Source organism: Acipenser ruthenus, chromosome 1 (assembly GCF_902713425.1).
Source record: "Acipenser ruthenus chromosome 1, fAciRut3.2 maternal haplotype, whole genome shotgun sequence".
Classification (NCBI taxonomy): domain Eukaryota; kingdom Metazoa; phylum Chordata; class Actinopteri; order Acipenseriformes; family Acipenseridae; genus Acipenser; species Acipenser ruthenus.
The window spans coordinates 26,154,406-26,177,934 of NC_081189.1; the positions used below are offsets into that span (position 1 = coordinate 26,154,406).

General features: G+C 37.0%; 1 protein-coding gene across 4 annotated transcripts in view; it reads left to right on the forward strand.

Moving 5' to 3' along the window:
• The window catches only part of LOC117428452 (E3 ubiquitin-protein ligase TRIM36-like), a 36,935-nt gene that overhangs the window by 9,989 nt on the left and 3,417 nt on the right, over window positions 1–23,529 (forward strand). For all 4 annotated transcript variants that reach the window (XM_034924768.2, XM_034924770.2, XM_034924772.2 and 1 more), the window contains 7 exons: window positions 792–1,135; window positions 5,973–6,119; window positions 6,660–6,755; window positions 8,856–9,109; window positions 10,095–10,213; window positions 17,270–17,563; window positions 22,751–23,045. In XM_034924768.2, coding sequence (XP_034780659.2) covers window positions 792–1,135; window positions 5,973–6,119; window positions 6,660–6,755; window positions 8,856–9,109; window positions 10,095–10,213; window positions 17,270–17,563; window positions 22,751–23,045 — 1,549 coding nt within the window. The remainder of the gene's footprint in view (window positions 1–791; window positions 1,136–5,972; window positions 6,120–6,659; window positions 6,756–8,855; window positions 9,110–10,094; window positions 10,214–17,269; window positions 17,564–22,750; window positions 23,046–23,529) is intronic.

The window sequence follows — 23,529 nt, forward strand, 5'->3', positions numbered from 1 at the left end:
AAGTTACAAGTTTTGCAAGAAGCATATAATCTGATTGTTTAGAAACAGAAAGAGTTTAATGCGTGAAATATAAAGTGGTATTGTTTTATTATAAATCCTGAACTGTCACGAAACATATATATTTAGATACATATCTAGATTTGTGAATTTGCTTGCTCACAGTAGAATGTGCATTTCAGTCATATTTTATTTTCTAACAGGTAGTTTGGTATGACATGTGTTTTAGTGACAGACTTAAATGTCTTTTGAATGCCACAGGATTAATAATGCGGTTAAAAAAAACACAAACCTAAAAGTTGTAAAAATACAAAAAAGGATGCATTTAAAACCTGAAAATAAGTATAATGGAAGTAGGTTTGTAATAAAAAGATGATTCCCTAGTTACTTAACATACAGTACATGTTAACGTCAAGTCAAACTTTACCTTGTTTTGTTTATATGGGGGTGGATAAAGTTATATCACACCCTTTTGGAAACAGAGCCTCTTAAGTCTTTACTATAGTTATACATGTAGTTATTTCCCTTTTAATTTGCATTCCAAGCCAAGTGGGGAGATGAAACTTGGAAATTCACAATGGTAGAAGTCTGGGAGGCTTTTTGAAATAAATAAACAGAATGGCAACACCTCTCATGAAGTCCAGATCACTGTGACTACCTGAAACACTATTTTTCATCTTGTAAAAACCTGTGTGAAAGAGTTTGTAAGCTGAGGTGCCTGGGAATGAGGTTTCTCTGTTTGTGCCACACGTTTTCTATACTTTGATTGTTCTTTTGCTATTGTGCTAAATTAGGATCAAGTACCCCTACTGGAAAGAAGCGCAACTCCCTGATTCCTCGGGTTACCAACTTCCCCTGCCCGGGATGCCAACATGATATTGATCTAGGGGAGCGTGGGATCAGCGGACTCTTCCGAAACTTCACTTTGGAGAACATTGTTGAGAGGTACAGGCAAGCAGCTAGGGCAGCTGTGGCGATCATGTGCAACCTGTGCAAGCCTCCTCCTGTCGAAGCCACCAAAAGCTGTATGGACTGCAAGGCCAGCTACTGCAACGAGTGTTTCAAGATGCACCATCCCTGGGGGACCCCAAAAGCCCAGCATGAGTATGTGGGACCAACCACCAACTTTAGACCAAAGGTATGGAGTTCAGCCTTGGTATTCACTGCAGAGGAATGCCATGCATGCACTGCACATGTATACTGTAGGTGACACATGGTCAGTGCATGTGGGTTACTTGCACCAGTATTGATACCAAAAGTACTGCCACAAAAGAACTGCAGCTATGTAGTATGGGAAGGTGATAGGAACATTTTTTGAAGTGGAGAGATACTTGTCTCCAGAAAGCCTTATCTGTGTCCAACACTAAACACAAACTATTTATGTTAAAAAAGCTATAGCTAGTAGCCATAGAAACTTACTCCCCCCTCCCCAGAAAGGGTCTCATTAAACAGTGAATTGAATGTTTGGGTTTTGTTTCAGAAATGTCCTAAAAGTACTCTTCATGGAGTTGACGTGTTATGGCTTCAAAATAACTGCTTGAATAAAAAAAACAGGCATCACAGAGCATGCTATACATGTATTGCCACAAAATACAGAAGTAAACACAAAATAAGTAGTAGTATCTGCTGTTATTTTCAGTGTTTATACTGTAGGATAAAAACACTGATCAGAACAATTTATGTTAAACAACGGTTTTACTTGTTTTGACGGTATTTATCTGTGTTTAACGGTTAAAACCTATTCAGATACCCAAGTAGATGTCCAGTGACGAGCTAACCAAAATCAGGACTTGATCTGAACTTGTCCCTGTAGCACATTAAGCTCCTTGGCAAACAAAGTGAATTAAACCTCTACTCAGTGGTTCAGATAAGCTGCGTACCTTCTGTTTTTATGCATTAAAAAAATAAGAAATACACACCAAATTTAAACTAAATGCGTAAAAATATGCATAGCAATTTTGCTGCACAGCTTGTCTGCCTTCCCTCCCTCCTCCCCTAAAAATTCCACTAACAACTACATCTCCCAGAAAACAATGTCTTCAGTTACTAGGAAACTGTACACAAGAAAAAACAACCCAACAAACATTATCCAATTTCTGGCTAGCCCTGTTGTCTTTGCAGCCAATCACAGTAAGAATAAGAAAAATTCGAAGCTACACAGGTTGAAGCATAAACACCCCAGTCCAGCTACAAATCCAACTGGAACCTGTCAGAGGCAACCACTAAAAAAAGGTGCCTATAATATTAAATGGACTGTTTCATAACTTATTAATGCATTGCCTTATTTTATTTATCTTTATGGCTTTATATTCAGTTTAACATGTTCGCTGAGTGTAATGAATGTTAAAATATAAGTAACATACTTAATTTGTCAAGTCAGTGTGATACCTCGAAAAAATGCGCTGAGCCGATAAATAACCTTGTAGAACACACATGTGGTTATACAGTAGTTCAAAGTAATATTGCAGTTAAAATGGAAGGCTCTTTTTTAATGCCTACCCTATGACCACTAAAGATTGTACAGTATTTATCGAGATTACTCATGACTTCAAGGTAATGTTTCATTTTACCACCTAAAATACGTTTTACTCTCTGTGTTAAAATTAGAGGGCCAGTTACTCCCAGACCCCCAGAAATTTACATTGATGCATTTATTGGCATGATAATAGAATTAGGGGAACATTGTCAGAGGCAGTTCGCTTTTGTGAAAAAAGTTACGTGCTTTCATTAGTGACTTCTAGTGTAATAAAATACCCTTCCATTATGTAGCTATGGGATATCAGTCCCAAGATAACAGATATCGCCATCTGTTTATTGCCCAGAGCAGACATCCGTAACAAGTTTGCATATGATTTTTCATCACATTCTTTGTTTGTTTTTTTTGTGCTTGGTGGCTTGCTTTCTCAAATGTCTTTTCTAAAACCTCTTGTCTACAAATGATTTATTTGAAACTAAATTTCCCAGACACATACATACAGTATTCTTCATAAAGAAATCATGGTATGTAATTTTTTTTTTTTTTGGGGGGGGGGGGGGGGGGGTCGGGTAACAACAATGACGAGACTATTTAAAATAATAGTAATTGCATTTTAAAATTCTTAATATTGAATAAATCTCTTTTTAAATGGCATTTACATATTTAAACAGTATAAACAAATGAGATATGTATCATGTATCCATATTTATACTTTTCAAATTGTATAATGAAGTAGAATTCAATACCTATCATGAGAAGACATATAAAACAAGTGATCATATCATCAGGATGATGAATGGCTGTTAGGTTCTCCCCTCATGCCAATACTACATGTACTTAGTGCAGCTGTATAGCCTGCATGGAACAGATGTTGCAGACAGATTGTTGTGCTGCACAGAGCTTCAGATAATGGTTTTACTGCCTCTGGTAATGTCATACCTGACTCTGAAAGCCTTCCCAAAGTAACACTGGGTTAATTGTATATCTACAATTGTGTGTATGTATACATTATGCAAAATAGAGAACTACTTTTATATGGTGACTTCTTCCAAACAAAACACTTTGCGGAAATAGAAAACTGTTTTTTTTTTTTTAATATATATTTAATTATTCAGGCTAGATGAAACAAAATGAAGCCTCGCCTTCTTTACAATTTTCCACCAGAGAAGACTGTCCAAGGCTAAGATTAACTTGTTTGGTCTTTCAATTTGTTTAAAAAAAAGAAACAAATGTGAGAAACTTTTTAATAACATTTTCACAAAAAAATTAAGGTTTCATATTCTGTACAAGCCTTGACAACTAACTTGCGGAGTGTATATTCCCACATTAGATGTGTACATTATTTATCAAAGGTTATTAAAAGTATCAACATCTGAGAAGGAGATGTCGTTACTTACATATATATGTATGTCACTGTTTCACATTTACATATGTACTGTACCAGGGATGTGTGATATGATTTATTTGTTTATTTTGGCCATTCCGTAATGCAGTAATGGAAGAAAATACTAAAACATCCATTTATGAAACAATATTTTGCTCTCCAGTATGTTTTAATCAACTCCTCAGGAATGTCACCTTTAAGTGTTCCTGATGGCAATCGCTCATCCACACCATTCCACTGCAATAGCTTCTGGATTCTCAGTTTGGTTCTTTACAAATGCATCAGGAAATAACCTGTTTACTTCACATTTTGAAAGAGATTGCATACCTAATGTAAATTGATTATAAAAATGTATATAAAATGACAGATTTCCAAACTAAAAATGAGCTTGGACAAACCACAGTTAAGAGTATGTGTCTAGGTTTTGAACAGCCATCTCCCATGAGAACTTGTAGATATTAATAATGTCTGTTCAGTGGGCAGTCGGTTCTAAGGGCAATGCTTGAAAGGCAGAAGCTGCTGATCAGTTTTTAGCTGTGGGGGAGGGGGGGGGGGGTAATCTTGTCTACAGCACCTGTCTATTCCTGATTTAATCATTCCTGCTTGTATGCTATATCCGGGTTACTGTACCATGTACCATGTACTCCTGTCGGACCTGGCTGAGCCAGTGGTCTGTCTCAAGGACCAAATAGAAATGAAAATCACAGTTTGAAATAAAGCCTTGCAATGCTGTAAAACGAAATATCTACCAACAGGAATTTGGCACCAGGGTATGTATGTGCAGCATAATCAAAGTAATTAAAAGGGACAGCCTGTTGTTGATGGCCAGTCTGCCTTGGCATTTAATACCCTATTCTGTTTCTATACAAGAGACCCATTTTTGTTTAACTGTGGCTGCGCAATGTGCAGCAAGGGATCTAGCCAAACACCAAGATCATTATTTATATCGACTTGATGTAGGCTTGTCAGCTGCAGTAATTATTTTTATCCCATTGAGGGCCAAAATCCTTGAATTTTATAATGTTACTTTTAAATATAAAATTGAGTGGCGTGTTGGAAAAACATGATAACCCTTCTGCTTGGATAGGAGGATCACCAAAACCCTTTTTTAAGTGTGCATCAGATTTGACTGGAATTAAACTGCAGGACAGGCTAGAATACTATTGTTGATTAGTTTATATAAAAGGGTAGTTAGCAAATGAATAATAAATCGGAGGTTTAAAATGGGGAACACAAAAAAGGAGTGCAGATCTGAGGGCTGCTGTTACCAGAGAGTTTAGGTGTGAGACCATTTACCGCCTACGCCCTGACAACCATAAAATAATCAGGCTGCACAAAGCAGTGGATGTGTGCCAAACATAGTCCTTCAGCCTGTCAGACAAGAGTATTAGCTGAGCAGATTATTAAAGAGACCTGCAGCCGTGGACTTTGATTGGTGGTGGTGGGGTGGGGGCGGGTGATTTATTTTTTAAAACCTAAATATTAAAAGTGGTGACACCATGCACTGGAGCAAAAGCTTAGTACATGTGGCTCATAGTCTTATGATTATAGGGTTATGATAGATTATACAAATGGGATGATCTTTAATCAAAGTAGGACGAAAATGAAACAATTCTAATAATAATAAATATATATATAAAAAATAAAAAAAATAAACGTGTCTTAGTAAGCCATTATAGAAATATTAAAAAACTATCAAAAGTCTTTTAATGGTAAACTGTATCTTGGAGTTTGGTTGTTGGCTTCACATACAGGTTAATAGGAAAAAAAACTAAAGTGAATAATTTTTTTGTTTTTGTTTTTTGTGTAATAATAAAAAAATTAAAAAAGCATTTGGGTGCTTAAGTTCAGTAAATCCTGTGAATTCTGCGCCATTACCCAGGAAACCAGATGATTTTCAGGTTATTATTTATTATTTGAATACAGGTAAAATACATTTTAAATAAAAAATGTATCAAGGTCTTTACATCAAAATGCAATGCATGATCGTAATATTAAAGACCATGATAAATCAGGACTGATGTGATCATTACAGAATAAATGCCTATATGTAGTAAATCTTTTGAAGAAGTTAAGCCATAGACACCCTGTGAAAATGCAAGCTGATTTTTGCAGGTGTTGATGTGCCCGGAACATGAAATGGAGAAAGTCAACATGTACTGTGAAGTTTGCAGGAGGCCCGTTTGCCACCTTTGCAAACTTGGTGGTTCTCATGCCAACCACAAAGTGACATCTATGAGCAGCGCCTACAAACTACTTAAGGTTGGTTTCATCTTACAGAGTCCTTAACTGCTTATGTTGCACGATGACATTCCAAATTATTTAACATAATACAATTAATCTGATTATAAATATTTGCAGTCAAATCCCGAGCACATAATAGCCTTTTCCATTTGCTACATGTTTACATATAGTATTTACAGTTGCTGAACAATGTTAACCCCTGATGGGTTTTGGGGTTTCAGAGTTCAATAGCATATGAAAAGTTCCTGTTCTGTAACTTAATCTGTTCCTTTTTCTAGACAATTAAGCTCCTGAATATTTAATAGCTTGGTGTGTTAGGCATACAAAATATATATAATAATTTAATTATAATAATAAAATGCTTAAGCTACCCAGTCTCCCCTCTCCCCTAGATGATCATGTTTCATGTATTGGCTGCATCCAGATAGTGAGTATTCATCTCCTGCAAGATATTGAGTTCTGCTTTACAATATGGATCTGCTCTGACTGTATGCAGTCCGAATGAAGCAGTGGGGTTTCCACTGTCATGTTACATGTACTTTGTTGTTATGCCAACAGGAAAAACTATCCAGGAGTATCCATTACCTCATCAGTAAGGAGGACCAAGTGAAGACTCAGATCTCCGAGCTGGATGAATTGATTACTCATACCCAGGTAGGATGAATATAGACCGGATTCTGCAGTGTTCCTGAGACTAGGATTACATGAACATGTTTAGCTGGTTCCACTGACCCTGATAATCAAGATTAGGTAGTCCAAGTTTATTGCTAATTAACGTCTGGGAAACCAGCTGTTAATATTTCTGGATACTATGCTAGACATGGATAAAGGGTGCTTTATTTCCAGCAGTGCAATTGCAGATAAAGATTTGGTCAAATAAAGATAAACTGGGAGGGGGTGAATTTATTTATTATGATTTCTTGTTTTTGTTGTTAGGAAAGCTCCCTTTCATTTCATAATATGTACAGAAGTATAAATAGTGTTTTTCTTAATATTTCAAAACTTGTTTCGGAAGATTAGATAGAATAATGACCAAGTACATATTTGAATTACCATGTTATGGATTTTTCCAGTCCTGTGTAGTGGAAATTCCATCTATACTCCTGTATTTGCACCTCTAAAAGAGGAAATATGCTGTACAGTGTAAGTAACCAAATTTATGGAAAGCAAGTTACTATAAACCAGGTCTTATGAACTGGCTTGTTTGTTTCGTAATGGCTTGACTAAAGATATATGCAAATAACCTCACAGGAGAATGTTAGGTATATGTGTATACTTAGATAAGTATATTCAGTACAGTCAAAGCTGGTTACTGTGGGTGTTAAACAGATATTTCCATGCAGTATGAAATATTAAAGTAGATTGTCAGCTACCAAAAAGCATCTCTTATAGGGCTAGTGGTACAGAAATACTGTGCTATACTTACTGTGCCGTGCTTTTGCCAGCTCTTTTAACTGGTGTGTTTTGATATTTTTAGTTTCCACCCCTGGTTCTGTCCAGTGATGATGCCGCTTTGTCTAATACATTCTACAAAACAGGCTTTTATGTACTTCAAAGCTTTAATCCCTGGCACCTGTTGTATGAATCATCAATTCTAAAACTTGATTTCGAAAGACAATTAAATGGCTTGCACATCTCCCTGCTGCAGTTACACATGTGCTGTAAACTGGAATATTTAGTTTTAGATGATGATAATATCACAACAATAATGACAATATCGGTTTAGTGCATCAATTGACCAATTATTGGATTTCAAACACCGTCTTCTCTTTAGATCTATACTTTAAAAAAAAATAACAAAGTTGTCTATGTGCATTGTTTACATGAATGAACATTATTGTACAAGTGTTAATGTGATAAATTATTTTACATTGTGTGGCTTATTTCCAAGCTTGACAAAACAGTGTAAAGCCACATGAAGGTTCTCTGTGTAATAGGATAGTAAAGCTACACAGTGGTTCACCTCCGGATGCTCCGATGCCATCATAATGGATGCATTCTCGGATGCTAATTCATTATTTAGTTTGTGCCACCACCAAATCTTCAAACGTTGGGAGTGGAACTCAGAGAAAGCTAAACCATGTGAGCCTGAATTGTTTTCATTAACAATTAAGAAGCATGAATTTGGTGCCTCACTAATGTGGACACTTCGAGCAAGTTTTTGAGGGCATTCAAAACTAGGTCAGCGGTACTCAACTCTGGTCCTCCAAGTTATACATTATTTAGTTATTCCTATAAAGTTCAAGTAAATAATGTATGACCTGTCTAGAACTGAATGGCCATTGAAAAGTAGAGTACCACTGATCTAGGTCACATTGACAGTGGCTTTAAGAGATAAGTACAAGGCACATGGAGTGTACAAAGAGAGAATAGTTGGAACCCCTGTAATCTGAAATGACATATAATCAGAACCATGCTGTCATAATGAATCGCATACTGATAGCAGCTGTCGAAATAAAACTTCAATATCAGAACTGTTAACCGTTTATAACATTTATAACTGTGTTGTATTTTAAATGGGTTATTGCTTATTTTTTAATTAAATATAAGAATTAAAAAAACAAAAAACAAACAACACATAAAACCAATAATAGACAGGGTATTTTTAGTATGGTACATTTTACAGTCATTACCCAGAACAAATTACTAATCTGAACACGGTCCGATAGTAACAGGTTCTAATTGTCTTACAATATTTCAGTTAACAAAAGTGTGTACAGTTTGTTCCTAAGTCTGTGTGTTGTTTGGTGGCAGCATAATGGAGAAACATCTACAAGGGAAGCCAATCTTCATTTTGAAACGCTCTTCAACATCCTGGAAGAGAGGAAGACTGAGATGCTCCGGACCATTGAGGTGAACCAGACCACCCGTCTGGAGAAGCTGAAGAGTCAGAGGGAGGAGTACCAGGGCATGCTGGAGAACAGCGGGCTGGTGGGCTACGCCCAGGAGGTGCTGAAAGAGACCGATCAGTCCTGCTTCGTCCAGACTGCAAAGCAGCTGTACCCTAGGTAGGGGAAGAAATAAGATCCGCAGGTTTGCATTAGAATGCTGTAAACTTTGTGGTACACTTGGGGGCCAAACATTCTTCCCTCCGAATGCCTGCTAATCCTCTAGATTTTGAGATTTGCTCATGAGTAGTGGTGATTCTAAAAGTGTTACAGAACTCCAGTACCCTGTGTTGTCCGTATCACAACAATACATTTTTTAAACACAATCCGATGTTTTACATTCGGTCTAGCACTGCCCTTAGACATCTCCTTAATGATTTACTTCTTTTAGGGTTTGAAGGTACAAAAGTACAAAAAGCTTTTGAATATAAAATTCCATTGGCATTATCGTTACTGTCTGTCCCCTAATGTGACAGTCTAGCAGCATCACCCTTGATTTTGTCTAGTTTTCTATGGTGTATACCTGCTTCTGCTTTCATGATTGCAATATACTGGTAAATCAAATAAGGCTGAAAAAAAAAATGTATTAATAAAAAGCTCAGACCATGGCTGCATATAGGTGTACAAATACATTTTTTGTGCCCTGGTCTGGGGATTTTTATATTGTCATTAATTTGTTGCAGCAGATGCATGAGGTTGGACTGGTGGCACTTTTATATTTTGTTTGTTAATTCTGAAAGGATAACTGTCAAATATTGGTGTTAAAGGGTTAATACTACTGTGTTTGTGTACCTATAACAAAACTGTGGGGTCTAGTTTAATGATCTAAACCGTGGCAGATCTACATACTGTCTTTCTTTAACTTGATATAAATCCCATTTGAGTTGTCTCACAGGGTTTAATTATCAGCCCACTTTAAATACATAGACAACAAATACAGTGTAATAAGGTTCATGTTACACCGGGCTTATGAGCTGACAGGTGACAGTTTTTATATCCTCCACTGTTTCAATCATTGGAGAAGACCCTCATGTTGTCTTACCTATTTGTTTTGTCCCAGCACAAATAAAACCTGCTAATAAAATGTTCATCTCCTCCTGTTCAGAATCCAGAAAGCCACAGAGGCTCTAAGGTCATTCCACCCAGCTGCCGATCCCTCCTTTGGTGATTTTGCCGTTGATGTTTCCAAGGAAGAAGTTCTCCTAAAGGAGTTGGGCTTCAGCAGTAAGTGTCTCTACAACTCATTTCTCTCTCTTTCTCTGTTTCCTTGGTTCTCTGCAGTGGCCTTAAATAATCTTCTTTACTCTGACCTCCTGCTGTTAGGCATTTTTTACTTAGTCACCAAATCCCTTTGAGTCTGTGTGTCTGCACTGCTGGGAGAATTTTAATTAAAGTGAGGTGAAAAGCTATTTACTTGCTTAAAGCCAGAATTTCAGAGGTACTCATCTTAATGGCTGCTTTAAGGCATGGTGCTCATTCATTTCTATCTAGCAGTTCGTGCCCATCTTTGGTAAAACTTTTTTATGTCAGAGATGCTGAGCTTAGTAAATGAAAATGTACAAAAGAAAAAGCTAATGAGGTCATGCTTCCCTAAGAAGTAAGGCATGCAACACATTCTGTCATGTTTTATGCCTTGATTTATTTGAATGTCATTGTCCTAAAACCATTCCACTTTTAGACTTCATGAGACTTCTGTGTCTTACATTATGAGCCTGTAGAAATACATTTCTAAAACTGCATTCTTGAAAAACACGTAATTTGATTTTGCTGAGCTCCCTGAATCTCTAGAATATAATGTATTTGTTTGCACTGAAAACAATAGAACATTGGTCACCTTACTAATTTTGAGTTTACTGAAAACAAAAATGAATGAAAAGTTATATCATACTTTTAGAGCTTCTTAATTCATATCAGAAAGTCGCTGTATGGTTAAATATTCTGTGCTTTGCATCTAATAGCCACTCATTCCCAGCACACGCCATCACTGTTTGCAAACAACGTAAATGAATTCACCTGACAAATTCCATGTAAAACTAGGCACTAAAGTCTCAAATCAAAAATTGCCTACCATCAAACAGGCAGATATATCAGACTGATATGACAGAAGGACTGACTGATAGCAAAAACAAAAAAAAGAACGACAGAATAACTTAATACCTCTTCATTTACCAAATCGAAAACAATTTATTACGGATGTGATAAAACACATTAACAATGTGCTGTGCAGCATCAACCTAGAAATCTGTCTGTGGGAACTTCATTCCATTATGAACCTACACAAAGGGGAATACACACAGATATGTTTTTGTGTAAAAGAGAAAAGATAAAAAAAAATACATGATCTGAAGCACAATCTCGTAAATGCATCATTGTATTACAGACTTAATAAAAGTGTGAATGCAGTGAAAGTGAAACATAACGTTTCTGTTTTGCAAAACAAATAATACAAATAATACTAAATTTACTATTTAAGAACACAGTATATATATATATATATATATATATATATATATATATATATACATATATATATATATATATATACATATACAGTTCCGGCAATGTCTAAATCAGATTGGCAGATTTTACCTGAATTGAAGTCAAAGTAGATGCTATAAATCAGAGGTGAAAGTAACTTTCATTTCTTAACTGCGTAGTGTTATTTTCAGGTACATGTTAAAAAGTGGTACTTGGCACACTGTGCATTTCTAAACAACTTATGCTAAGTCAGCAGGGAAGCGCCCATTCAAATGTGGTACATTATGCTGTTTTTGGTCTTTTACATCTTTTTTTTAATAGAATTTATCATATTTTCCAGTCTTTTACATTGTTTTTAATGTAATTTATCATATTTTTCCACCATTAATAAAATAGTATGAGCATATTTATCATATGCAATACATTGGGTCTTGTACATGTTTTTTTTTTTTACTTGTGCAACTTTGTTGTGGACTTCTCGTGAATTGTTTTGTTTCTTTTTAGAGAAATTAATGTATAATTAGTGGTGAATGTACCTCTTTTTGACAATAGGAAAACACCCATCAGATCGCAATTGATTGCACCTGTACCAAAATCTGACAGCGCATCACTGTGTACCACTTTCTGATATGACACGAGTCAAGTTTTGGTGCACATACCACACACATTCTCTCGACGTACCACTTTCTAACACTACACCAGCTCTATAATCCAGATCATGGCTTTTATCAAAGTGAGAAACAACGTCCACAAACTTGAACTTAAAGCTTATCTATAAACTTCAGGTACATTCAAACAGTGTTCCATTTCCAAAAGAAAAGAAGACAGTGACAGACAAGTTGAAAAAGGCATGCAAATAGAATAATCTAGCTAGAAAAAATAAATCGAAAATCGGACTCGGACCCTGATGACTTGGACCCGGACTCGATACTCGGTACTCGGACTCGAGGTTTGAGGACTCGACTACAAGTCTGGGAGGAAGTAACAAAGACAAATGGTTCGACCTACAACCAATAAAAATAATTTTTAAAAAAAAACATACAACATTGAATTTATTTAGAAAATAAAAAATAGAATTAACCAAACCCTCCAAATTAGGAAATAGTACTAAGCACTAAGAAGGTTCAAGCTATAAAAACAAGACTGTCATTAACAGGAGTTTGGATTCTGGATTAGTACCTCCCAGCTTCCATTCCTTCTGCTAGGCAACCCTGTCTGCTATTCTGGGAATTGTACCAGTTTCCCAAAATTAATTTTAAAACAAACGAAAAAAAGGCCACTGATCAAATGGCATTTTCTTTTCAGATTATGTCTTTCTTTTTATTTAGCAAAATGAATTATTTCATAGTGATGTTGAGAACTGGCAGGCACATGGACACCCATTCTCTTGTACCTGAAAGCATTTCATTATTTTGTCCTGATCAAAGAAAGACAGAGGAAGGGGAAAATGAAGATCAGTCTCTTTTGTTACAGCATGGGAACTTTGAAGTCAACAAAAGACACAAGGGATTCAGAAAAACAATGCTTGTCAGTTTGAATACTTTTCAGTTTTGTTATTGGTCACAAATGTGAAGGGATCCAAAACAGTTGGGTAAATTGTACTCACAGAAGTTGGTCTGAAGTTAGATACATTTACAATGGCCCTTACAGTGTGACTTTTGAAGACTTTTTAAAATGAATGTTACCCCCCTCCACCACCCCTTTTGAAAGATCTGCAACAAAAGGGACTACCCCCATTACCATTTTAACTGCTCTGAACCACTGAAACGCTGCTCGTGGGGTTTTAAGATGATTCCAGCACTGTCAGGAATTGTCTGAACAGTGGCTTCCTGGGAAATTCAATGGAGAATTTAGCGAATTTTGAATATAATTGAAAATTGTGACAGAATGGAAACTTGAACCAGTCTTACCAATTGTAGTCTTTGTTTGTTTGTGTATTGTGCTAACAATCAGCTCTGTAGCCTCCTGTAGGTTTAGCGGGCAGTATTTTAATGTGCAGATAAATATTTTTTCAATCCATGGTGACCGTTTAGGGGGATTTCAATTCTGGAACTGGGTGTTCTTATTCACCACAACAACTGGCTATTTTTTAAAATTATGATATACAGTACTGTGCAAAAGTTTTAGGCAGGTGTGAAAAAATGCTGTAAAGTAAGAATGCTTTCAAAAATAGACATGTTAATAGATTATATTTATCAATTAACTAAATGCAAAGTGAGTGAACAGAAGAAAAATCTAAATCAAATCCATATTTGGTGTGACCACCCTTTGCCTTCAAAACAGCATCAATTCTTCTAGGTACACTTGCACCAAGTCAGGGATTTTGTAGGCATATAGTCAGGTGTATGATTAAACAATTATACCAAACAGGTGCTAATGATCATCAATTCAATATGTAGGTTGAAACACAATCATTAACTGAAACAGAAACAGCTGTGTAGGAGGAATAAAACTGGGTGAGGAACAGCCAAACTCAGCTAACAAGGTGAGGTTGCTGAAGACAGTTTACTGTCAAAAGTCATACACCATGGCAAGACTGAGCACAGCAACAAGACACAAGGTAGTTATACTGCATCAGCAAGGTCTCTCCCAGGCAGAAATTTCAAGGCAGACAGGGGTTTCCAGATGTGCTGTCCAAGCTCTTTTGAAGAAGCACAAAGAAACGGGCAACGTTGAGGACCGTAGACGCAGTGGTCGGCCAAGGAAACTTACTGCAGCAGATGAAAGACACATCATGCTTAGTTCCCTTCGCAATCGGAAGATGTCCAGCAGTGCCATCAGCTCAGAATTGGCAGAAAACAGTGGGACCCTGGTACACCCATCTACTGTCCGGAGAAGTCTGGTCAGAAGTGGCCTTCATGGAAGACTTGCAGCCAAAAAGCCATACCTCCGACGTGGAAACAAGGCCAAGCGACTCAACTATGCACGAAAACACAGGAACTGGGGTGCAGAAAAATGGCAGCAGGTGCTCTGGACTGATGAGTCAAAATTTGAAATATTTGGCTGTAGCAGAAGGCTGTTTGCCGAAGGGCTGGAGAGCGGTACATGAATGAGTGTCTGCAGGCAGCAGTGAAGCATGGTGGAGGTTCCTTGCAAGTTTGGGGCTGCATTTCTGCAAATGGAGTTGGGGATTTGGTCAGAATTAATGGTCTCCTCAATGCTGAGAAGTACAGGCAGATACTTATCCATCATGCAGTACCATCAGGGAGGCATCTGATTGGCCCCAAATTTATTCTGCAGCATGACAACGACCCCAAACATACAGCGAAAGTCATTAAGAACTATCTTCAGTGTAAAGAAGAACAAGGAGTCCTGGAAGTGATGGTATGGCCCCCACAGAGCCCTGATCTCAACACCATCGAGTCTGTCTGGGATTACATGAAGAGAGAGAAGCAACTGAGGCTGCCTAAATCCACAGAAGAACTGTGGTTAGTTCGCCAAGATGTTTGGGCCAACCTACCTGCCGAGTTCCTTCAAAAACTGTGTGCAAGTGTACCTAGAAGAATTGATGCTGTTTTGAAGGCAAAGGGTGGTCACACCAAATATTGATTTGATGTAGATTTTTCTTCTGTTCACTCACTTTGCATTTTGTTAATTGATAAATATAAACTATTAACATGTCTATTTTTGAAAGCATTCTTACTTTACAGCATTTTTGCACAGTACTGTGTGTATATATATATATATATATATATATATATATATATATATATATATATATATATATATATATATATATATAATTTAACCAAATCCCAGTAGACCTTGCTGTATATAGTTAATTTGAATACTTCTTTAAGACGGGTTATTCTTGTTTTGGTAAATCTCCAGGGGTTGCCGACAAGATAGTGTGTCGGGAAATTGGAGTTTCACTTTATTGCTACATCATTGCTAAATTGAGACATGGAAAAGAAAACCCCTTTTAATTTCTGCTTTTTTTCTTTTGTGTCAGTCCTAAACTAAAATAGTGCTCTCTCTGCTACCACAGTAATTCTAGGTAGCTACATACAATAGAAACTCATTTTGAGTTCACACATGTTACTGTTTACTCAAGTGTCCCTAGTTCAGATCAATACCTGAAGTTAGATTAGTGCTGCTTTTAAGAGTACTACCCTTTTCATTGGATGAGAGCCATGTGCTTCCAGGAACATTTTGCTTTGGCAGCATTTAGCAACAGGGCTACTGAAATAATGGTGCAATTAGAGTGCATTAGTGATTCAGAGAAGACAAAAACAGAATACAAGAGCCAATAGCTAAGTTTAAAGGTTACTATTGATCAAATAAACAAGCATTTAGTTGTCTGCCTGTAACTATTGACTAAACAAGTTTTTTTTTTTTTAGTCGATGATGCATCTTAAAGCTCTTTGTGTAGGAAGATTAAATGCTGTCTGGAACATTTCCTAGTCATTTGTCACATAAGTAAAGTTTAAGCTACAACATTAAATATATTTTGGTTTGAACAACTTGATGAAAATTGCTTGATAATATCACTGTTTGGTAAATTTACTGAAATAACTCAAAGAAATTAATACATTTATTATATAATTATGGATGAAATAACCCGAAAGATGGCTGGTGTAATGGTTACTTGCCACCCCTAACACACTGTATTGAAAGCAGTGTATGCAGGCTATACAACAATCTCTAAAAAATATATACTCACAAGTAAAAGCCAGAAGGTTCAATTGGAAAGTGTGCATGATTTCAGGCCATTTTCTTGCACTTCCAAGGTATACAAAAACAAATTTACAGTACCATGAGTCTGCTGCTTTTCTCTGCTGATGCTGGAGAGTTTGTATTGCCTGCAGTGCAAACCTATTGGGACCTGATCCCCTGCATCACTAAGAGAAATAGAGAGAAAGCGGCACACATAAACACAGTGCTCACAACAAATAATTTAATATAGGAATGAAATATTATCAGCTTTTAAATTGAATTGGATTGATGAATCATTCACCTAATGTTGTTTGAAGTGACTTGTATTCATATCCTCCACTCACTGGTCATTTTACAGTTCGTTTTTATGATGGATTAGGCCTTTAAATGACATTCCTGTCCAAAATGTTCTAATGGGGTTTTGTTTGAACTATGTGGCTGGCAGAGCATCTGTGGTGTTTTCCAAGTTGGCTTTTACCTGCTCTTTGCCTCAAGGCTAAACATCAGCTTCCTTAGCCATGAAAGAACAGCTATGCTGTGCAGTCTGAACACTCGCTACATCTGCAGCTTCATTCTTTTGGCTCTAAAGTTGTACTGACAGTCTAAGCCGGTTTCAATATAAACATTGGTTCTGCAACAAAGAATTGTTTTTCCACGGCCGAGACCCAGAATTATTGCTGTTGGATTCTTTTAACATTTCTTGAAATCGGCTAACTCTTTCAATGATAAATAATGACTATTTTGTTTTTGATAATATGTTTAAAGGTGTGGCAACTAAGGTTTGAAAATCTAAATTATTCAGTTTAATTTACTTCATAACTCTGTCCAATCCCACTTTTACCATTGTTTCATTTCTAATTAGTTTTCTTGGAAAGGAACTAAAAATTATATATATATATACATATATATATATATATATATATATATATATATATATATATTCTTTTTTTTTTTATTATTTTTAATTATTAATATGTTTTCATGAGAAGATGAAGAAATGTTTAGTTTAACATAACATTTTGCAACATGTATTGTTGGTTGAAAAACTGTGGTGTAAATGCCAAAAGCTGTCTCAGACTTGTATTTGGGAGTAGTGCCCTGGACAGAATTTATACCTCCCCAACATTAACGTGATATATTTTTCAGTTCCAGATGTACCAGTTATTGACCAATCCCTGAGCCGTGTCTACAACGAAGGTCTGATTTGCTGGCTGCTACCTGAAGATTCCTCTCCAACTGACCATTACATCCTGGAGTACAAGAAGCTGGATGACAAAGCAGAAACCACATGGCTGGCCACTGAGAAAATATACGGCAACAGCAAAGTGGTCTGCGATCTTGACACTAACAGCTTATACAACTTCAGGGTGAAAAGCTGCAAGAAGTCTGTCTACAGTTCGTACAGTCAAGAGGTGGCTTTCCACACACCCCCTGCACCAGGTATGGACAGTAACAGATTCCAATTCCTTTTTATTTTGCTGTTTTTTATTTTTATTTTATAACATTGCAGATAAAAATGTTTAGCACAAAGCTTACATGGATAACTGTCACCGGACTGCAGCAGTTGCTTTAGTCCCCTTGCAATCATACTGTAGATGCCTTATTAATTCTCTAGCTTTGGGGGTTCGGTTAAAAAAAAAAATTAAAAAAAAAAACCTTTTTGGTTTTCAGTATACATGTACCTTCAACAGAGAGTATTTTCCACAGTAAAACAGGTTTAAAAGGCTCTGCATATCAACAGGACACTCAGTACTGCATCTCCAGCCCCGCCCCACCGCTTGTTGGCTATATTTTTCACATACCTCTTAATAATAGTACATACTTGTGGCAGAGTGTCCCGCCCCTATATTTATATGTGCACTGTTTATTATTATTATTTGTATTATTGTTTGCGGCGCGGATAAAAGCGCTGTGTGTTTGTTATTGTTTTTATATTTTAAAAATCTCGTGAGGATGCGTGGCTCATCAGCTACTGATTTATTTAACTAGCTGACAGTCACGCATCCTTACTAAACTCGTGCAGACTGTGGCCGAGGGGTAATAAGATAATCAACAGCTAGTTAACCCCTCGGCCAGAGTATAAGAACCTGCAGCTGTCCGTGCTGCGGGGAGAGTGTACAGAGGAGAGTACGGGGAGCGGAGAGAGCAAGGAGAGAGAAAACAAATTAAAAAACCAAACAACTGCTAAAACTTTATTTGTTTGGCCAACGCACCTTTTTGTTTGTTGTGTTGTTTTGTTGTTGGTTTAAACCTTTTGTTTCGTTCTATTATTTAATAAAACGGTTCCACCATTCCATCCATTGCCTTTTGTTTACTGTTACTTCCTGCTCCGTGACATCACTACCCACACGTCACTGCAACAACAGCTCGGTCACAATACCGATAAATCATCTCCTGATCACTCGTTTTATCACCAAACTCCTCAATAATGCGATCCAAGTCATTATTTTATTACTATAACATCTAAAAAAAAACCTCTGCAAATGTCTGTGATATTCTTTGAGCGCTGGATGCAGAAGCAGCTATCTTGTTTGTTTATGTCTGTGTTATCTATGTGGTGTCGGGGCTATCTGTATTCGTGAGATACGCCCCTTTTTTATTTTTTTTTATTTTTTTTGGCTTCTCTCGGGTCCTATCGGTCTCACTCGGCCATTGAATGGTTTTCTCGGCTTTTTCCGGAGAAAAAACAACTAGAGACCTGTTTTTTACGTCTTTTTGATGATGTCGGACAGGGTCCAACATTGGACCGGAAAGAGAAAATTCCAATTTTGGACCAGGTCCGACATAGGCAAAGGGTTAAAGATAATAACCTATTGGTTGCCTCTCCTTGGCATTTCTGCCCGAAAACTCTCGAAGCAATCTTGCTCTCTATAGCTTGCTTACAACCCTGAATCCCAGGGGCCTCTGGGGAGGGATGTTCACTTAAACCACCACAGTGAGCGGCTGGACAGAGCAGACGCCAGCTCATGCCTTTAGAGAGCTGTGTCAAAATGTGGATCCTGTGAAGCGGCAATTCCTTTCTTTTGACACACAAAGGGATAATGAAAAGGCACCTTTTAAAGATTTGGGCTTCCCACAAAAAACAAAAATGCTTTTTTTTTTTTTTAATTGTGTGCCTGGCAGGGTTTCTGTGAGCTTAGGTTGGAGCAGAGCCCAGTCTTCATTAAGTTAGAAGCATATCCAAATTCTTTCATTCCTCTAGGCTTGTAAGAGCAAATGAGCAGGGACCTGAAATTCTAAATTGGTACAACTGGTGGTAATGGTAATCCACGATTGGTTTGATTAGATTTATTTTCAAAATTAGATTTGTATACATTTGTATACAGGTTGCTTGGTAAGGTAGACGAAATGAGAAACTAGCTTGTGGCAAGGAAGTGCTGCTTGTTTTTTGTGCATTTTTTGTGAACGTGCAACAAGCATCAGAGTGCATAAGATGATCTAAGGCAGAGGTGGCCAACCCACGGCTCCCAGGCAGTTCACGTGTGGCTTCCGGTGAAATGCTGGGTGACACACACTTTGCGGCCCGAATGAACTGAAGAACGAATAATAAACAAAAACGAAAAGAAAAAGAGAAAGTAAAAATAAACACAAGTTTATTATTTTGCTTCTCTTTATTCATTGGTGTTTTATTATTGTTTCTTCTCTCCCCTTGTCTGTCTTCAGTTTCTTTGAGCCTGCATGTTCACTGCAAGGACATTTCCTCACTTGATGAGCTTCGACACTGCACGCTGGCGCATGCGTATTTTGATCACCAAGTGAAAGCCGGATGTGCAGTTGAAAGTCAATTTCACCATTTTGAATTAACACTCCTCCAAACGAAGGAATTTCAAATTTGAAATTCAAGAAATGAGATCTGGACCATGTACCTGCCAAGCTTCTATACCATGCCATGGTCTTCCTGCAGCATTGTACGGCTCCAGCATCTGGTTTGACCTACCCACGCCACCCATGTATTGAAACCAACAATTACAATCATTTATTTTATGTATTTATTTATTTGAAGGGAGAAAAAAAAAGTAATCATGAAAGGTTTAGAGGGGTGGGGGAGAGGAGAAAAAAAATAAAAATCAATAATCAAATATAAAATTATAAAAAATTAAAATAGTCAAATTATATTTTACATAAGCGGACCAACACCAACTCAACCAGACTCAATGCAAGCATAGGGACTGTAACAAAAAAAACAAGAGGTTCCTTTGAGCCTCTGATTGCTGACCTCAAACATCACTGGAGAAAAAAATAATGAAGCCACATCATAGAGTATCTTTGGACACATGTTTCAAGTGCCTCCCCACACATGTGCGAAGCTTCAATAATGTCGACATGACAACCTCAGAAGTAGGAGGGTGTTTCTGTATTGTCAACAAAAGAGAATGCAGTACAGTGCAGAGAAATGCACGTGCCTCCCTTCAAAGCTAATTCCACGAAACACAAGCTGGTAACACAGCTCCTAATCAAAGGAGATCTTTTTTATTATCGATCCTCATTGCAGAGAAACAAATGCATCATAGTGCTGGCCAGCGCTAACATTCAAGCAGGCTGTAAATTAGGTCTAACAACTGTGTCTCGTCGAAGGTATTTTATCACTGTAACGTAATGAAATTAGAACCACAGACCACATATTATCTGTAAAAACTTGTAGATGATCGATCCCAAGTGAAAAAAATAAGATAGATCCTGAGTGAAAAAATGGCAATTCCCTTTTTTTATTATTATTATTATTTTTTTTTAACATGTTTTTAATTAGGACATATCTCTTACGTTGGGCAGCACTGAGCAAGCGTTTTTGAGAATGTAACAGATATGTTAGGCAGCATAGAAGTGGTTAAAATAATAAGCTTTTTTTAGCATATATATACATATATATATATATATATATATATAAGTGCCTGAATACTGATCTGAATGTGATGGAAGATGTGTCTCTTTATGGAAAATTTAAATTGGGTTACTAGGTGCTTAAGTGTGCTACATCCAGGGCCCCTTATGCCCAATCATGTTACCATGACAATGAATTTGCCAATCATGCATAGAAGCTTCCCTACTGACCCCAAGTTTCCATAGACAATGCAAGAGTGATGGTTGCATTTCTGCTGTGGTTTCAACAAGTCTCTCTCATCCATTGTATTCTGTCTGTTGACATAAACGATTTCCATGTTAAGTGAAGCATTCATTCACTGCAATTCTTATGTTCCATTTGGCTTTATAATAAAGGACACTGATTCATTATTTATATAGTAGTTTGATTAGTCAAATAGTGGTTAAAATAGAGATTCACTGACTATAGGCTGATTGTATATCTTAAATCAGTTCTGTTCCATGGTGCAAATTCACTACCAGTCCAGAAGAAGAAGATACTAGAACAGAAAAAACTGAATATCCAGAGATTTAACTGCAATAAACCAAAGTAAAGCATAGCAAAGTAGTAATGCACAGGCAAGCGAACACTGTAAATGTAATGGAAGTATGGCAAATCATAGTATAAAACTCTATGTAAATAAAAAAGCATGGTGAACTGCAAATTTACCATGGGACACTTTTATAAGGGCAAGCCTATTAAAAACTCACCATTAAACATGCTACTAGACATAAACTGCATAGGTCTTCTATGAACTACATTTTATTTAGACACATACATGACTGGCTTTATATCACACGTTAAGAGTTGTGTCAAATTTTAGCAATGGTAACTATCTCTTAAATGAAATTAGTTTTTCTTTGTTCTCAAGGTATTGGATGTAAACCATTCTACAGTTATAGACAAGAGCGCCCCCTGCTGGTGGCATTGTGTGTTCGTTAAATCACACATACAATTTTGTTGAATTACATTTTTTATAACCCCAGGATTGATGTTAACCTTTAGTTTGTAAAGCCGTTACAATGATACAATGAACAAGTTGTGCATTTTACATGCTCAAAACCAGCATGCTTCTATAATTCAGCACTACAGGACACAATACCAACAAAATAATGTTGAATCATTAGTGACAACTAGGCTTCAGATGGGGGGCGGGGTTCTTAAACGCGTTAAACAGTACTACAAAGAAACTCGGTTATAACAAATGACTGGTTTCACAGAACTGCATTAGCAATAATCGTGCACTACTTTATCCAAAGTAACATTAGGTGGTAGATAACCAGACATTTCTTCTTTAATGTCATGAATGATTAATCACCTTAATGAACAACTTGGAATGGGTATGAAATATCAGTTGTCTTAACTAATGTATTCTATTTGTTTAGACTGACTTGGTATATAATTTTCTGTTTCAATCATCACTGCCTTCTAACTTTTTTTGTTATCTTAACCAGTGTATATCCCTTTCTATTTTAGTCACCAAAGCTTTGTGACTTTTTAAAACACAGCAGTCTAAAGCACCCCTGTGGACTCAACGGAGCTCTCAGATATGCTCACGTCCACTATGGCAGGGTGTTGCAGGTTAATGGATACACTCTGGTGTACCAGCTGCAGTTTGAGAGGATACACAGGTGCTTTAAATTTAAAAGAGGGTTACAAAGTTACAATGATTTGATGATTGAAACAGAAAAGGAAATACATTAGTTAAGAAAACTGTGCTATGTCATACCTGTACTGTTTTACTAAAAGCCTTTTCCTTCTTTCTTTAGTTTTCAGTTTTCTCTTTGATGATAAGTGTGGCTTCAACACGGAGCACCTCATCTTGAACAGACGGCAGTCTGTGGAGAGTGTGGCTGGCCTCTCCCTGCTGTTGGGCTCAGAGAGAATCCAGATGGGGAGCTACATGTGTCTGGATTACATTATCGGGGACACCGGCATCGACAGAGGGAGTCACTTCTGGGTTTTCCGTGTGGAGCCCCACTCTTACTTGGTTAAAGTAGGAGTTGCTTCAGATACTAAACTACAGGAATGGTTCCACAACCCTAGAGACACCAGCAGTCCCAGGTAAGTACTTTGATTCCAGGCCAGATAAACTGTAAAGGATACAAAATTACACTTTAATGTACCAATGCTGACCTGTCTTGAAGATGCATTTTACTTTATGATGGCACAGGAAACATGTGACCCAGAATTGCTGACTGACACGTTTGTGTGACCGTTGCAGGCTGCAGTTTCTAGTCTCTTTAGTTGGGTGTCTGTCTGGCGATCCAAGGGAGACTGGAACGCCAGAGGCTTTTCTCATGGCCGTCTTTCAGTGGTCGAAAAAACTGCAGTATAAACCAGCCTTTAGTCATTAAGCAGGGTTAGTTTCAATTATGCTGGTAAAAAGGGTTACAGTAGTTCCTGGTATTTTTTTTTTAAATTTCAGTAAGTAATACATTTGATTTTGGTTAATGCATTTCTTGTGTATGTGTAATTTAAAATATCAAGCCTGTGTTGCATCTTCAAAACTTGACATTTCCAGTTAGTAACCTGTACAATGGAGTAT